Consider the following 18,485-nt stretch of genomic DNA (forward strand, 5'->3'; position numbering starts at 1 on the left):
CTGAGGGTGGAGGTTGGGTGGCAGAGGACACGGGTGAGATGTAAGTGGGTGCTAAAGTCAGTGAGGAAATGTCTTTAGTGCCTTCCCCCGGCCAGCCCCAGTGCTTCTGATCTGAGTTGAGAAATTTGCGTTTTTGAGGGGATATGGACCACTACCCATCTATTTTTTCTTTTTTCCTTCCAGTAGATAGTTTTGACAATAATTTGAAGTTCTCCACCTCGTGTTTCCAGGTGATACAATTGCATTTGCAATTCATTATGCGTATATATAGAGCATATGTTGCATTATGTGTGAATTGATTGACATAAATATAGTGTGCACTATCTAAATGTTTTACAGACAATACATAAAAAATGTGCACGGCCTCTTCCAAGTGAGCAAAAGGTCTGGTTGCTTTAGAATGCGCAAAAGGTGTGGGAGAACGGTATTGGTGTTTTGCGTTATTTTAATTTTACAGTGGATGCGCTGAAAGTTGAACAAAAATCCAGTGTTATTGCGAACTTCATTTGTGTTCAGTGAAGTGCACCTACTTTGTAGCTTTACCCAACATAAAAATTATGCATGGATCATCTTACTGGAAGACGAAACATTTTTAAATATTTTGAGAAAAGTAATACAATTCTAGCACATGCCCGTATTCTCACAGAAGGGATTTATTCAGTACTCTATTGTTTTTGCCAGAAAGCTTGCCTCTGTCATGCTAAATGCGGGGGTATAATTAGCGCCACTAAAATGGTAGTTCATTGCGCTGCCATCATGTGAAGTGACTATATAAAGCCTTAGCACAAGTACAGTTCACATGACTAGTAAGAGGTAATTATGCAAATGTTCCCCATGCTGTCGAATGTTAGTACTTTAGCATTTTGAGACTGTTTAGTTGTTTTCAGTAGGAAACCGTATCAGTAAAATCTGTTGCTTTTTGACTTTGAAAAATAAACAATTTTGTCTCTTTACTATTTAATGTTCCCTAATATATTGCTGGTTTTCGAATTACCATTAGAAGATAGGTCTGTGATCTGTGCAGTGCTACAAATGGCTGTAATGCTGGTCAGTTGACTATAACTTAAGGCTGATACTGACAACCACTAACCTTTTTCTAAATGTTCTACTTAATTTCTTATTGAGCGCTAGAAGGGGCGTACATTACATTTGTCCATGTTTGAGCATCATCTTCCATTCCGCGTTAACACATTTTATAGCGCCAACGTCATTGGTGCATGTATGTTACACAAGGGAGTGGGACATCCGAGGAGGCCATGATAGATCCTGGCACAGAGAGCATGGGTGGTGAGTATGAAAGGGGGAGGACAAATCGTGGCAAGGCAGACATTTCTCACAAGGATCTTAGAGGTCACAGTGGTTGCAAAGTTGACAACCAGGAGTGAGGATTGACATAGTCACAAGTCTGAGTGATTGGAGGTGGTGTGTAAGTTGCTGGGTATAGGATCTGGGTGATTAGATCAAGGCCAGAAAACCCATGAATTTTGTGCGATGGACTCAGTTTTGAGGATGTTTAAGACACGTCTTTTAGATATAAGGTGTACAGAAATGTGTTCATTTACATGGATCAACACTAATGTTGGATCAGAGTGGAGGGATGGGGGCTTACCATGAGACATAAATATAGTGTGCACTATCTAAATGTTTTCCATTCATCTATGATTGGGGTGGGAGGCTGAATGAGTAAGGGGGCAACAGAGGGAGTAATTCATAGGATGCTTTGAGGGTGCCATTAAGCCTATCTGGGAAGTGCTAATGAAATGAAACTTGAGATGCTACGAGTGCCGAGAGGGCCTAATGTGTACTGAGAGTTTGTTGCGATTCTAAAGGTATAGAGTGACTCTTATTTAGCAAAATTGGTGGCCCTATCAATAGGGGTAGGATGGGTCCATGGTTAGGGAGCAGTGAATTCAGTCAGAAGTGATGATGGATCAAAGGGGGTAGGAGCATTGTCCGCGATGACACAGTGGGTGTTCTTATTGTTCGTAGAAATGAGAATCTGATTAATCAAAAAATTTCAAATACCATTTAACATTGCAAAACATCAGACTAAATTGTACCCCTATTTTAATTACCCTTACTTATTCCTGCTTTGTCTGCGACGTTGTCTCTCAAATTTACAAGGTTTAGGAATACTCTGAGCCCGGTTATTGTGTGATAGATTGAGTGAAATACATTGTAGCTTTTGAGAAGAGTGACTTCATGCGGGCCATTGGTAAAATGCACATGTATGAAATAAAGGCACATCTATTTTAACCCAGCATATTTGATAACACGTTATGAGCAGATGTGTCTTGTGCAAAAAAACATATTTCAATTCCTAAAATTAATTATTAACTGGAATTCTCCTATTTTACCATAAATTCACCCTTCTGGTGAAATACACCACATATGGGTAATTAATAACGTTATATAGTTGGGTAACTACACTATTCTGGCTTAGTCAAACAATGAAGATTGCTGCACATTTCAATAAATACAAACCTTTTCCAAAGGCTTATGTAATCTAGGAATATGAAGAAAAATAGTGGGATCAAACGAGTGGTCCTATATAATTTAAACTTCCCATACACTTTTATCATTTGCGCTGAACTAATTGGAGCTGAGTAGTATGGTTACAGACCAGTTCTCATTTCTCACTAGCTGAGACACTCAATTAGCATTGCTAAACAGCAGTATATTTAGGGAACAGAGTCGTCTGTCCTGAAGGGAGGAATCCAAAAGGGTCCCTCTTACTTGGAGATGACTGGTCATCTGGGAGTCCTTAAGAACAGCAATGCGCTATTTTTATTTTTTTAATTTAACAAAGTTTTGTATAGCGTGAACAAGACCCCGACAGGTATCGGAGCGCTTCACATTAATGAGAAGGGGAAACAAAGAAGGTGAACGTTGAGGTAAGGGAGGCTAACATGTTAAGCTAGTACGATTGTATATAAATGTGAGCAAAAAAAGGTGCACACCTCTCTGGTTGTTTTGCAGTACTGGGCAGCTCAAGCGACTAGTTTCCCCATATTCAGGGTTTGAATGCAACCATTTTTCTAGTCTGTTAGTGGAGCAGATTGTGGGGGTCCAGAGGAAGGAGGATAATCATGGGTAGTTCTACTGGTCTACTACCCACAGTCTCCTCAGTCAGCCAGACATCTCAGCAGCCCCCTCGCTGACAGGGAAGAGCCGGCTGAGCGCCTCACAGATCTACTGTCACAAGTGAGCTGGCTGTCTGTGCTCCGGTTCAGGGCATGGCGTCGGTAGGGGATGCTGACTGGGTGATGTGGAAGAGTGCCAGTATTCTAGGGACTGATTTTATATTCTAGGAGTAAAATAGAGTTCTACCCACAGTGGACTAGAAGGAATGCAAGAAACCATATATTTGTTTATTATGTTGATGAGGCAACAATTTCTCTGAGGGTAGTTAGGGAGTGTGACCGACCCCCAGATATATGGAATGGGTGTAGAAGGCCATGGTGTGCTGAGGGTGGAGGTTGGGTGGCAGAGGACACGGGTGAGATGTAAGTGGGTGCTAAAGTCAGTGAGGAAATGTCTTTAGTGCCTTCCCCCGGCCAGCCCCAGTGCTTCTGATCTGAGTTGAGAAATTTGCGTTTTTGAGGGGATATGGACCACTACCCATCTATTTTTTCTTTTTTCCTTCCAGTAGATAGTTTTGACAATAATTTGAAGTTCTCCACCTCGTGTTTCCAGGTGATACAATTGCATTTGCAATTCATTATGCGTATATATAGAGCATATGTTGCATTATGTGTGAATTGATTGACATAAATATAGTGTGCACTATCTAAATGTTTTACAGACAATACATAAAAAATGTGCACGGCCTCTTCCAAGTGAGCAAAAGGTCTGGTTGCTTTAGAATGCGCAAAAGGTGTGGGAGAACGGTATTGGTGTTTTGCGTTATTTTAATTTTACAGTGGATGCGCTGAAAGTTGAACAAAAATCCAGTGTTATTGCGAACTTCATTTGTGTTCAGTGAAGTGCACCTACTTTGTAGCTTTACCCAACATAAAAATTATGCATGGATCATCTTACTGGAAGACGAAACATTTTTAAATATTTTGAGAAAAGTAATACAATTCTAGCACATGCCCGTATTCTCACAGAAGGGATTTATTCAGTACTCTATTGTTTTTGCCAGAAAGCTTGCCTCTGTCATGCTAAATGCGGGGGTATAATTAGCGCCACTAAAATGGTAGTTCATTGCGCTGCCATCATGTGAAGTGACTATATAAAGCCTTAGCACAAGTACAGTTCACATGACTAGTAAGAGGTAATTATGCAAATGTTCCCCATGCTGTCGAATGTTAGTACTTTAGCATTTTGAGACTGTTTAGTTGTTTTCAGTAGGAAACCGTATCAGTAAAATCTGTTGCTTTTTGACTTTGAAAAATAAACAATTTTGTCTCTTTACTATTTAATGTTCCCTAATATATTGCTGGTTTTCGAATTACCATTAGAAGATAGGTCTGTGATCTGTGCAGTGCTACAAATGGCTGTAATGCTGGTCAGTTGACTATAACTTAAGGCTGATACTGACAACCACTAACCTTTTTCTAAATGTTCTACTTAATTTCTTATTGAGCGCTAGAAGGGGCGTACATTACATTTGTCCATGTTTGAGCATCATCTTCCATTCCGCGTTAACACATTTTATAGCGCCAACGTCATTGGTGCATGTATGTTACACAAGGGAGTGGGACATCCGAGGAGGCCATGATAGATCCTGGCACAGAGAGCATGGGTGGTGAGTATGAAAGGGGGAGGACAAATCGTGGCAAGGCAGACATTTCTCACAAGGATCTTAGAGGTCACAGTGGTTGCAAAGTTGACAACCAGGAGTGAGGATTGACATAGTCACAAGTCTGAGTGATTGGAGGTGGTGTGTAAGTTGCTGGGTATAGGATCTGGGTGATTAGATCAAGGCCAGAAAACCCATGAATTTTGTGCGATGGACTCAGTTTTGAGGATGTTTAAGACACGTCTTTTAGATATAAGGTGTACAGAAATGTGTTCATTTACATGGATCAACACTAATGTTGGATCAGAGTGGAGGGATGGGGGCTTACCATGAGACATAAATATAGTGTGCACTATCTAAATGTTTTCCATTCATCTATGATTGGGGTGGGAGGCTGAATGAGTAAGGGGGCAACAGAGGGAGTAATTCATAGGATGCTTTGAGGGTGCCATTAAGCCTATCTGGGAAGTGCTAATGAAATGAAACTTGAGATGCTACGAGTGCCGAGAGGGCCTAATGTGTACTGAGAGTTTGTTGCGATTCTAAAGGTATAGAGTGACTCTTATTTAGCAAAATTGGTGGCCCTATCAATAGGGGTAGGATGGGTCCATGGTTAGGGAGCAGTGAATTCAGTCAGAAGTGATGATGGATCAAAGGGGGTAGGAGCATTGTCCGCGATGACACAGTGGGTGTTCTTATTGTTCGTAGAAATGAGAATCTGATTAATCAAAAAATTTCAAATACCATTTAACATTGCAAAACATCAGACTAAATTGTACCCCTATTTTAATTACCCTTACTTATTCCTGCTTTGTCTGCGACGTTGTCTCTCAAATTTACAAGGTTTAGGAATACTCTGAGCCCGGTTATTGTGTGATAGATTGAGTGAAATACATTGTAGCTTTTGAGAAGAGTGACTTCATGCGGGCCATTGGTAAAATGCACATGTATGAAATAAAGGCACATCTATTTTAACCCAGCATATTTGATAACACGTTATGAGCAGATGTGTCTTGTGCAAAAAAACATATTTCAATTCCTAAAATTAATTATTAACTGGAGTTCTCCTATTTTACCATAAATTCACCCTTCTGGTGAAATACACCACATATGGGTAATTAATAACGTTATATAGTTGGGTAACTACACTATTCTGGCTTAGTCAAACAATGAAGATTGCTGCACATTTCAATAAATACAAACCTTTTCCAAAGGCTTATGTAATCTAGGAATATGAAGAAAAATAGTGGGATCAAACGAGTGGTCCTATATAATTTAAACTTCCCATACACTGGTTTTTCATTGTCTATATCTCAAAAACTGTTACGATTAATTGCTAACAATGGAAAGTTACACAAAGGTTTGATCGGAAACCTCTTCTAGTTTGGACAAATTAGAAGTTGGAAGGGTCAAAAAAGAACGACGGCAGGGTTATTTGTATGTTCATACTGGTACATTACGTTTTTGTCAGTCACACTTGGTGAGATTTCCCTCAACATTCCCAGGACAGATCTGGGGCAAATGTTGGACTCAGATAGATAGTACGTGTCTAGAGCAGAATAAGGTTAAAGCTGATTCGCTGTTTGTTTTGTGGTTAACAGAGCGAGGAACTGTAGATATAAATATTCAAAGTAATAGACTAGAAATGAGAAAATAAAATAAATGATGATTTATTGGGCGCAGGATCATTGGAATGCTGCAAAGTGAGTACCACTTCACACTATGCCACTTCATTTTACAATACTCTACTCCATCCTACCCTACTTCATCCTACTCTACATCATCCTACTCTACATCAGTCCACTCTGACACTCCACTCTGTGACACTCTATGGCACTCCAGTCTACAACACTCCACTTTACAAAATGTTTACACTTTGCAGCACTCCACTCCATAACACGCTACTCTACAACACTCCACTCTGTCACTGTGCCACTCGATAACACTATGCCACTCGATAACACTATGCCACCCGATAACACGGTGCTACTTGATAACACTATGCCACTCTACAACACTATGCCACTCTACAACACTATGCCACTCTGACACCATACCCCTCTGCAACACTATACCACTCTATGATGCTCCACTCTACAACACTCTATGCCACTCCACTCTACAACACACTATGCCACTCCACTCTACAACACTCTATGCCAGTCAATGACACTCCACTTTATAACACCCAATGCCACTCCGCCCACTCTGTCACTCCACAACACACTATGCCACTCTACGACACTCTACGCCACACCACTGTACAACACTCTACGCCACTTTATGCAATTTAACACTATGCCCCTCCACGCCACTCTATGCCCCACCTTTCTACACCCTTCCACTCTGACAATATACACTCCTCCACTCTGACACTCTACACCACTCCATTCAACAACACTAAAGGTCCCTCCACTAAATGCCCCTCCACGCCTCTCCACTCTGACACTCTATGCCCCTCCACTCTATGACTGTCTGCTCCTCTCCACTGTATGGCTCTCTACACCACTCTACGACACTCTATGCTACTCTGCGACACTCCATTCTAGGCCACTATACTCCCCTCAATGACATGCCACTCTACTCCACACCACTCCCCTCTATGCTGCTACTCTCTGTTCCACTCTACTCTCCTCTTTTCAACTCAATGCCACACTACTCCACTCTATTTTATGTAGTGCAAAATTGACTCAAAGGAATTGGAGTGCTTTACATGAACACCAGTTCCTTTACACAAGGGCACATTCAATTTTAGACACGGGGAGATTAAGTGATTTGCCTAGAATCACAGGATATTGAACTAACACCAGACTCTAATTTAATTTCCCAGTTCCAAAGTCAGTAACTCTGGCCAAAAGGCCAAATCCACTTCTTACTGCTTTAATTTTACTATGCTTTTGCTGAAGGCAGGACAGTAAGTTCGCATCTTTGTGAAATTAATGATTGATACATAATGTGCAACTGTATTGTAGCCTCAGATAAAACAACAGTTAAGTATGGGTCATTCTTTGTTGTTGTACTGTTAGAAGCACAACAAATGTACATCAAAAGATGCACTTTTGTTAGAAAATAGTTGTTTTTACTCCGACTGTATTTGCTCCACAGAACCCGAAAAGTGAAAACAAATGAAGTATTTACTTTCATGAACTTCTGTTTTTTCTACTGGGTTTTATAAGAAATTGGGTTGCTGGTTGAGGAGGGGTGAAACCCTTCAGTCGGGCATAACTTGGAGGCAATCTGTATATTATTTATCCAGCACTTCAAACAGTAATAAAGTGAAAGCATAACACAAGAAAAATCCAACACCAATTTCGAAAAAGAGTACATTTTAATAAATAAATCCAGACCAAAACAATAAATCCAATCCGTAGAACCGGAGATATGCAAGTTTAAAGATTTCAGTGAAAATAGCACCAAAGAGCCAACTGTGGATATCGGGTAGCGCTAGACCAGGATAAAGTCACAAGTTCAGGCCAACCACAATGGAACGTGGACTGGCTACAGGGATCCAGTTAGGCAGCTGAACAAGGGTACTTAAACCCTTGTTGCGAAGAGTTGCATAGTCCCGTGTCGGGGGTGCTTTGTGCAACAGAATTGATGCGAGGTCCGGCTCGGAGATGGGTCGCGCATTGTCGGATTTGAGTAGTTCTAAGGCTATGATGCAAGGTTCTGGGTCGTCGTAGAGGAGGCATTTGACAGGGCGCTCGCAATGCAAAGTCCTGCATCAAGGATGCATTGCACAGCGGCTAGTTCTGAAGAAGCTGTGGGGCTTGCGGTGCAGAGCAGTCATCGAGTCTACTGTTGATGAGAGAATTGCAATGTGAGGGAATGTGTCAGGGATGTGCTGTCTGCTGGCTGGGAGAGCGATGTGAACTTCTTGCGACAGGAAAGTCAATGCAACAGAGACAATACTTCAGTTCTGCTCAGGGTTGCGCTGTGCAGTAGAGGAGATGCATCAGTTCTGCTGGATCAACAGATGGGCTGACAGAGCATCTTGGGCCCACTTTCAAGGGTCCAGGACTTGATGGCACCACTTGGCAGGGTAGGAATCATAGAGGAAGATAGGCTGGAAAGTGAGAAGTGGGAATGACATCTGTATCTTCAGCTGTATGTTTAACTTGGCCCTTTTCGAGAAATGAAACCTAAGCAAGTTTATGATTTTTTTTTTTTTTTTTTTTTTAACTGATAGTGGAAATGTCTACTCTTTTCCTATTTGTCTTTTCCGGCATGGAACAAGCATGCACCTACTTCCCTTCAAAATTCATCTGTGGCATGCCCCTGAATTAAAAGAAATGGGGAAGAAAGCGGACATTTCCATTGAAAATCCAGTTGTGGCATTTAGCAGTGCCTTGGGATTGGCTGAATGTAAATTATTAAATTTTTTTAAGTACGCCTCCACACCAATCTTCAATTTTCTACACAAAATGTGAAAACAAATACGAATTTCTGCTGCAAAGTCTGATGCTTACAGCTCCAGATCCCTCGCTGTTAGAATGATTTCATGTTCGTACTGGGCCACTGCATCTGAGTATGAAAACTGTAAACTTCGCTATGGGAGGATGTAATGATGCAAGCTAGCATTCTAGTAGTTGTGGGGGTGGAGACGAGGGAGGACCAGGATAGGGAGGAGTTAAGGAACAGGAAAGGGGCAGAATAGAGTAGGGACAGGACGGGAAAGGTCGCAACCAATAAAGCACCTGATAGAAGTCATCGAGTCCGTGTCCGTTATTGATTCAGGACTTGAGAACTGGCGACGAGGGTGGGATGCATCGCACTACCTAATCGCGTTGCTCCCTGAGACTAGCGAACCTGGTTCCCGTAGCGATGTGCGTGTGGCGTCGCGACGAGCGCGCCCATCCGGTTGCTCATTTTGGCAGGATCTACGCCGACGATACCGCATCACCCTGTCCCAAGCTCCCCGGCTCGTAAGTCGTGGGGAGTGGTGGTTGCCAGCGCGGACGTGCGCTGTGGTGGTTACAAGCGCGGACGTGCGTTGAAAGCGGTGGTTGCAAGCGCGGACGTGCGCTGAAAGCTGGGTGTCCACCCCAGCCACGTGTGCTACCCACACGGTAGCTGCTGATGCGGGAGCCCACCCCAGTCTTACCTTCTGCTAGAGGATGCTAGAGGTGTGGCGCCGCGGCCAGGGCGACTGACGCTGGAATCTGGGGACCACGGTTCGATCCCCGGCTCCGGCGGCAGGTTAGCCCAGCACCATGTGACTCTGGGCAATAGCTCGCTTAATCTTCCCGACGGCCCCCAGTGCCTAGAGACCCTTACGGGTGATTGTGCGCTTTAGCGCCTTGAGACCCTCTGGGTGAGTAGTGCGCTTTATAAATGCCTGAACTTGAACTTGAACTACAAATGTGGACTTTACTTTACTTCTGTCCCAGAGTCTGCTGCCTGATGCCGGGAGGCCACCCCGGTCTTCTGAACTCTGCCCAGTCCATCGCGGTGATCTCCTGCCCGCTGAGTGCCTGATCATGTATGCTGAGGCCCGGAGAGTATGAAACTAAGCCAAATCTCGTGGGAAGCGAGATTTTGATGACGGCGGCCATCTTGAAGTCAGGCTCCTCTACCTATCCCCTGTCAGGGATAGTCGGCGGCCATTTTTTAATAAGGCAGCAGTGATTTTTCTCAACAAGCACGAGCCAACACAAGCAAAAAAAAACCTGCTGTTTAACTCCACAAACCTGTGCAGAAATGGCTGGAATATAACAGAGGGAAGAGGAGAGGCATTCGACAAGCACCCCGTTCCTACCTGTGAACACACACAGTGAAAGTTCCCTGCGCAAACAACAAAAGTGACTGTGTGAAAATACAAACACGTAATAGAACATATCTCAAAAATGTCAGGCTCACCCTCCCGAAGAGCCCAAGCCCCAGGTGGTGCCAGCAGACCAGGCATGATGGGCGTCTCCTTCCTACGCCCACCTGAACCGCTCGCACTTGTGGCTGGAGGTGGAATGGGCCTCCGATGGCAAGAATGGCTTGAAGACTTTGAAGATTTTATGCAAGGGTCTCAGGTGACAGAAGAAGATCAGAGACTAATCGCGTTGCGCAACCTCGTGGGAAAGGAGGTTAGTCAACTCATAAAGGAACTGCCCACTGAAGATGCCGGATCATATACCAAAGTGCGTGATGCACTGAATAGAAAGTTTCTACACAAAAAGAACGTCGACTACGAAAGGTACACTTTCAATCTAGCATCACAGGAGAAAGAAGAGCCAATGAGCACGTTCAGCACACGGCTTCGACATTTGGCCCGATACTGTGAATTTGACACATTCTCCACTGAAGATGCTCTCAGGTTACGCATCATAGAGAGCTGTCAATCGGAGTCCCTAAGACGACGACTTCTAAAGAAAAGCTACACCTTAGACGAGATTGAGGAGATGACGAGAGTTCATGACCAGGCGGAGGAACATGCCAAAAAGATGGAGGCCGGACGCGCGGAGAAGCGTGAACAAGCCAATCACGCACCACCCGCAGGCACTCTCGTGACAGACAAAGAACGTGAAGACCAAAAACTCATCATCAACACATGGGTCGCAGACGTCATGACTCAAGCAAAAGGGACAGGAGACAGGAACGTCCGCTCAAATGCTACATATATGATTTCCCTCACACTGATGCCTGTCCCGCACTGGGACAACAGTGCCAGAAATGCGGGAGAGACCATCATTTTGAAAACGTCTGCAGAGAATATCGAAAAGACAAGCAGAAAGACCGTGGTAGGTCTTCTCGCCCAACAGCCACGCGCCACCACGCAAAATGGTCCGAGATCACGTGGATGATCCACAGGATCCTCACAATCGAGTGGGGCATCACACAAGTCATACTGGTCGTGATGGTCGCCGTCACAAGAGTTGAGGTCACCATCACCCGCGTCACAGGATAGTGATGAGTACATCTGCATGGTGGCTGATCCGGATCAACTTAAGAAGTACCCGCGACTTGATATCCGTGTAGGTGATCATGCGGCTAAATATGTGCTCGACAGTGACGCATCTCTAAATTACATCCCAGTGACAGAATACCGCAGAATGAAACCAACTCCTCCACTAAGCCCAGCTCATGTGAAGGTGTACACGTGGATGTCCAGAAAACCACTTCCCTGTTTAGGAAAGTTTGCAACCACTCTCACTTGCAAGGATCACCCAGTACCTGCTCATATACACGTGATCGAAGGGCCAGTAGCGGACTGTCTTCTCAGCCTCCCCACAGCTGAACGGCTCCAGCTGGTAGAGATTCTCTATCGTGTAAGTGATGACCCTGACATCATCCACAAGTTTCCCAAGCTGTTCACCGTGCTCGGGAAGATGGCTCGCTGGCAAGTGCGCTTACACATTAATGAGCAGGTGTCTACCGTAGCTCAGCATCACAGAAGGGTTCCATTTCACCTCCAAAAGGCCGTAGAAGATGAATTACAAGAGTTACTACAAGCTGACACCATCGAGAGAACGGATGGACCCACTCCATGGGTTTCACCAGTAGTGATCGTGCCAAAAAAGGGTACCCCAGATAAAGTGCGCCTCTGCGTTGACATGAGGGTACCCAACACTGCCATTGAGCGAGAGCGACATCCTGGGCCGCATCTGAGTGATATGATTGCGTCCCTCAACGGAGCCCGAGTCTTCTCTAAGTTGGACCTTAATAAAGAATTTCACCAACTTGAGCTACATGAAAAATCACGGTACATCACCACGTTTGCTACTCATCTTGGACTTTTCAGATATAAGCGGCTCAGCTTTGGAGTCTCTTCTGCCGCGGAGATATTTCAAGAAATCATAAGAAGGACAATCCACCACATCCCACATGCCCTAAACAAGTGACAGTGACAATATCTTAGTTTCTGGTGCAACAGTGCAGGAGCATGACACGGCAGTAGATAGTTTGTCATGCTCTTTTAGATGCGAACCTTACGATGAACAAGGAAAAATGTGAATTTTACAGATCTACATTGAAATTCTTTGGGCATATATTCTCAGGAGCAGGGATGAAGCCAGATCCTGAAAAAGTAGCAGCCTTGAATGACAGGAAAAGCCCTCAGGACGTAGGTGATGTGAGATCGTTTCTGGGAATGGCGAGCTATTGTGCTCGGTACATAAGAGATTATGCCACCATCAGCTATCCATTGCGCAATCTCACCAAACAAGGGCAGCCATTCAAATGGACATCACAATGTGAGCAAGCTTTTCAGGAGATCAAAAAGGCAGTTGAATCCGCAGACAACTTGGCATACTTTAATCCCAAGAGGAAAACAGAAATTACAGTTGATGCCAGCCCCGTTGGCTTAGGAGCCATCCTAGCACAGTTCGATCATGACACTGACCAGTGACACATTGTTGCATATGCCAGCAGGAGTCTTACCGACACGGAAAGGGCCTACTCTCAGCCCGAGAAGGAGAGCCTGGCCGTTGTATGGGCCTGCGAACATTTCCACATCTTTGTGTACGGCAAACATTTCACGTTGGTCACGGACCACAAAGCCTTAGTCACCATCTTTGGCAACCCACGGGCCAAGATACCTCCCAGGATAGAAAGGTGGGGCCTCCGTCTTCAGGAATACACATACACCATCATACACAAACCCAGGAAAGCTGCCAATCCTGCCGACTACATGTCGAGGCATCCTAAAGTCACACGCACATCAGGGCCCTCCTTGGCTGAAGAATATATCCACTACGTGGTTGACCAGGCCAGGCCACCTGCTGTCCCGCTGGAAGCCATCCGTGATGCCACCTCTCAAGACGCTGTTCTGCAACAAGTGAAACATCGGCTCCGAACAAACACCTGGCGGCATTCGGACGAAGAGGAAACTAGAGATCCGGGTGAAAAACAAGAACTGAGTGCGTTCAAACATCTTAGAGATGAACTATCTGTCACGGAGGATGGACTTGTGCTCCGAGATCAAAGAATAGTCATCCCCATGCAACTTCGCCAAGGTGTGATCAATCCGGCCCATGAAGGACACCGAGGAGTAGTGGCGACCAAAAGAGCACTCGGAGAGAGAGTGTGGTTTCCGCAACTGGATCAGATGGTGGAGCTGACTCTAAAAGACTGCCCTCAGTGTCAACTGGTGAGCCAGGGAGAACCTCCTGCTCCTCTTCAAATGTCCACACTACCCAATGGCGTCTGGCAAGATGTTGCCTTGGATTTCTTTGGTCCTCTTCAATCGGGGAAATACATTTTAGTAGTCATGGATGAATACTCAAGATTTCCCATCGCCCAGTTTGTTTCGTCCACAAAAGCTACTATTACCATCGCGGTCCTTGATGAAGTCTTTGCTGCGTGGGGCATACCAAAAACAATCAAAACAGACAATGGACCACCATTCAACGGTCAAGAGTGTGGGGACTTTGCCAAACACCTTAACTTCAAGCATCGCAAGATTACCCCTCTGTGGCCGCAGGCCAATGGAATGGTCGAACGGTTTATGGCCACTCTGAAAAAGACACTCCAACAAGCAGCACTTGACAAGAAAGATCCGCAAGTTGCCCTAAATGAAGTATTGCGGCCTTGCCGCACAACTCCCCATGCGACCACTGGCAAATGCCCAGCTACTCTCATGCTGGGGCGATCAATACGAACCACAATACCTACTCTGGATGATGTTCTACAGTCTGACATGCATGAACTTGAACATGACGACATTGCTGTCACTAATCGAAAGAACAAAGAAAAAATGAAATCATATGCGGATGCCCAGAGGAGAGCCAAAACCCCGTCCATTCATGAGGGAGACTTGGTGCTGGTCAAGCAAAAACAACACAGGAAAACGGACAGTCGCTAACGAAGAGAGCCCTTATTAGTCACCCAGCAAAAGGGAACTATGATCACTGCGGAGTCTGAAGATAAGAGGATCACAAGAAATGTATCACATTTTGAAAAGTGCTCTTCGGGAGTCAAGGATGCCCTTACCAACTTGCCAAGAATCCTGACTAGTGAGAGTACTGTACCTAGCAATTTTTTGCCAAGGCCCGAGACACACGTTTAGTCTGAAAATGAGAACTCAGAAGTGCAACTGAGACCACAACGAACTATTCGCAGACCTATGCGGTTGATTGAAGAATTGTAAATACTTTAATATCGTCATTGAGGTAACAAGCAGTTGCCGGCATGAGTGACTTTACATTTGTTTAAGAAGGGGGGAGATGTAATGATGCAAGCTAGCATTCTAGTAGTTGTGGGGGTGGAGACGAGGGAGGGACAGGATAAGGAGGAGTCGAAAAACAGGAAAGGGGCAGAATAGAGTAGGGATAGGACGGGAAAGGTCGCAACCAATAAAGCACCTGATCGAAGTCATCGAGTCCGTGTCTGTTATTGATTCAGGACTTGACAGAGACGGGTCTCACAGTCATGATAGGCCTCGAACTTAAGGGTCGAGGCCACCCGGTGACATCACTCAGGCATGTGATAACGGAGAAAATGTGGGGTCTGCCAGAGAAGATTGACATGATACCAAGGCCTCAGATGGGCTATGCATAGAAATGGCCAAGGACTGCAATATATCAGTGTGGCGGCACTGAAGCACCCCCCCCCCCCAGCTCTGCTTACTTAGTAGCATGTGCTTTTCAAAGGTAAGTTCTATCTCATGCTGCCACTGTGTTAGTGCCTTAGAGAAGCACATGCGTTGGGACTGCTTTAAAGTGCATTCCTTCCTAACCACTTCCAAGGATGAGGGGGAGGCCACACCTGAACAATTCATGAGAAAAAACCATGACATGACTGCGATTGGAAATGTTAGCTTTAGGGATACAAATTCGGGAAGGGCAGAGCCTGAACACCCAAATGGAAAAACATAGCTGCTATACTCACTCCTGCTTAAAATGTGAAAAAATAAACTATGAAGTAGCGCACCCTGAATAGGGTTCGTCACCTAGGCACGATCTGGACCCTGCAGAAGGTATTTCACTGTTATTCATTCAAAAAGAAGAATCATCCAAAGTATATGGTTGAATATTTAATGAGATTCTCCAAAATTATATGATCTTTAGATTCCATTAATGGCAATAAATCCAAGCAAACTGTTATAAATCGTAATTATTCTCCTCTCGCTTTGTGCCCATCCCAATGCATTTCGGGCACTCGGCCCTTCGTCAGGTAATGACATGCGCCTGTGTAGCGTGGCCACGCTACACACATGCATATCATTACCGGGCACCACAAGATAGCACTATGAGGTGTTTCTACAGCGAAAAATTTACAATAGGATGGTTTCCTCAATGTACATTATTTGTTTTGTATCATGGAATTGTCCCTTGACGAAGGGCCGAGTGCCCGTAATGCACTGGGATGGGCACGAAGCAAGAGGAGGATAATTTGATTTCTGTAACGGATACACAGGCTGTGCACGCTCATCATATTTTTGTACCAAAAATTAAACAATGCCATTTATAAAGATTGAAAATATTGAATTCATTGTTCACCTTGAGATGTCTTTGCTTTTCCTCTAGTATTGTGAAATATTATTTTCTTTTCCTGTTAGACAATGCTTTACAAACCAGCATTTCTGAATCAGTCTCTTAGCACTCACATTAAGAAGGCATTACCTATTGGCTTTGCCAATGGTTGTTATTGTTTTTACTCTTGTAACTGAGTAAGAAGTGTTAGCAGCTGTCCTTTCTATATAATATCCATGTGCAGCGTTTTGACTAAGTTAGTAACAAAAAAGAAACTCCTAACTTGAATTACTTTTTAAGATGAAAACATTAAGGTAATAATGTGTGTTAGTAATGTAATGCTAGCATTTATTCTACAGTCAGAGAATAAGCCCCATAAGTTGATAGAACATACCTGAAAATGTCAGGATACAAAGGGCTTTGCAAGTTGTTACAGGTTATATCACTGTCTGTGTGATAGTACAAGACTCATGTTAGTCAGTGGCCATTGAAATTAATGCTAGCTGAGTTTATCTGTTAAAGAATATTGTTAACAAAGGATCTATTGAAAAACATATTGTGACGTGTAATTCGTAATATGAAAATGACAACTGGATTTTGGGACTAATTCATCAAGGGCAAAAATATCAAGGTGCAGCCCATGCTTTTGAGCATAAACATTAATACACAGAGCATTACGTTGTAAATAAAAACACATTTGCATTTTGTTTAAATTACACTGTTGAAAGATAACAGCAATGTAATTATTTTTCTTTTTACAAAAAAGGTGCCTTATAGGCTTGACAAAAGTCAAACTCACATCATGGCTTCTGATGCTAGTTACATGCTTGAAGCAGCCCTCGAGCAAATGGATGACATCATAGCAGGTAAGCTGTTTTATTTTCAATATCTTTTATTTTCAGATTAAATGTTTTTCTGTCCCTATGGTGTTTGTTGCTTCTATTTTTAAGACGTTAATTTGATCAACACAAAAAGAAAATCACACACATGCCAAAATATGCTATGTAGTAGTTTACATGTGTTTTTTTATCACGCTTTCAGTAGCTATGGCAAATCGGATACAACATTGATTAGGCTGGTGAACATTATAGCATTTTTTTTATAACCAAATTGTGTTGTTTTTAACCTCGAACACAATGATAGTACAGTCACAACTATTGTTTCAAAGACAACACTTTTTGTCGCTAGATCATCTTGAACAATCATCCGAGCCCAAACCATAATACTTCCACTATTTAGCCCAAATCTGCCCATGTTTCTGTGGTAGTCTCTTCCACCATTTAGCCCAAATCTGCCCATGTTTCTGTGGTAGTCTCTGGCGGCATAAATGTGCTGTTCCTGCTGGCACACCAGTCCAGCCCTGCCTGTCACATGGTCAGTGAAGGAGTGTTCTTGGCGTTCCATGTCTCGTTTGGCAATCAGTGAGGCAACCCCAATAAATATATATTACAGTCTTGGTCCCCCCCATTTAGGCCCAGAAGAGCAGCTGAGGGTGAGCGTTCTATTGGTCTGTCCATGACCAATGAGACTTCACGCCGTCTCTGTCGCCAGTACCCTTACAGCACAGCACAGGAACATCCCATGTTAGGTTAAAAGGAACTTTCATAGCGCTCGTTCACCAACGGTTTAGTTAAACTGGATCAGTTTGAGGTGCGTGGAGATGGTGAGTTCCCAAGGGGCCATCAGGACCTCTCTCCAGTCTACATCCTCAAGTTCACCCATCCACGCCTCGCACTTCAGTTTCTGCACTGGGTCGGGCGTTATTGAACAGGGATTGGTAGATCTGTGAGATTGAGCCTCTGATGAGCTAAGCAGTCAACGGTTTAGGCTTAAGGGCAGGGTGTCCAACCGTCCGTAAATTTCACGGACCGTCCGTCATTTTAGTATGATCTCTGTAAGGCGTCCGTGATTTGAGGATCTCAAATTACGGACGCCTACAGACATCATACTAAAATCGAAATAGGAAATTTCAGAAGAATGCTGTTTCCCATGCGAGAGGCCCCGTGAGTTTAAAAGATTTCACTCAGGCCTCTCGCTCGTATCTTTTTAATCTGTAGAGGCTGCCTGCAGCCGCCCCTCCCGGACCTTGTGCAGACTGTGGACTGGCCCATTGTCATTCTGAGACTGCAGCTGATTAGCACTTTACAACAATGGGCCAAATTGTAGTGACAGCATGTGGTGTGCCTTCTCCTGCATGGGACTAGTGCAAAGCATTCTGCTTTTGTCTTGGCGCCATGCTGGAGAAAATAAAAATAAAATAGCTAACAGCGTTTTCGCTGCACATTTAAAAGACAGATTTCAACAAACAAATAAAACATACTATTTATTAATGTTTA

At 44.0% G+C, this 18,485-nt stretch overlaps 1 protein-coding gene across 8 annotated transcripts in view; it reads left to right on the top strand.

The window, feature by feature from the left end:
- The window catches only part of PPFIBP2 (PPFIB scaffold protein 2), a 1,415,596-nt gene that overhangs the window by 388,917 nt on the left and 1,008,194 nt on the right, over nucleotides 1-18,485 (top strand). For all 8 annotated transcript variants that reach the window (XM_078680889.1, XM_078680890.1, XM_078680881.1 and 5 more), the window contains one exon: nucleotides 16,916-17,015. In XM_078680889.1, the coding sequence (XP_078537015.1) occupies nucleotides 16,952-17,015 (64 nt within the window). In that variant the 5' untranslated portion in view covers nucleotides 16,916-16,951. The remainder of the gene's footprint in view (nucleotides 1-16,915; nucleotides 17,016-18,485) is intronic.

Source organism: Lissotriton helveticus, chromosome 3_1, assembly GCF_964261635.1.
Source record: "Lissotriton helveticus chromosome 3_1, aLisHel1.1, whole genome shotgun sequence".
NCBI classification, from domain to species: domain Eukaryota; kingdom Metazoa; phylum Chordata; class Amphibia; order Caudata; family Salamandridae; genus Lissotriton; species Lissotriton helveticus.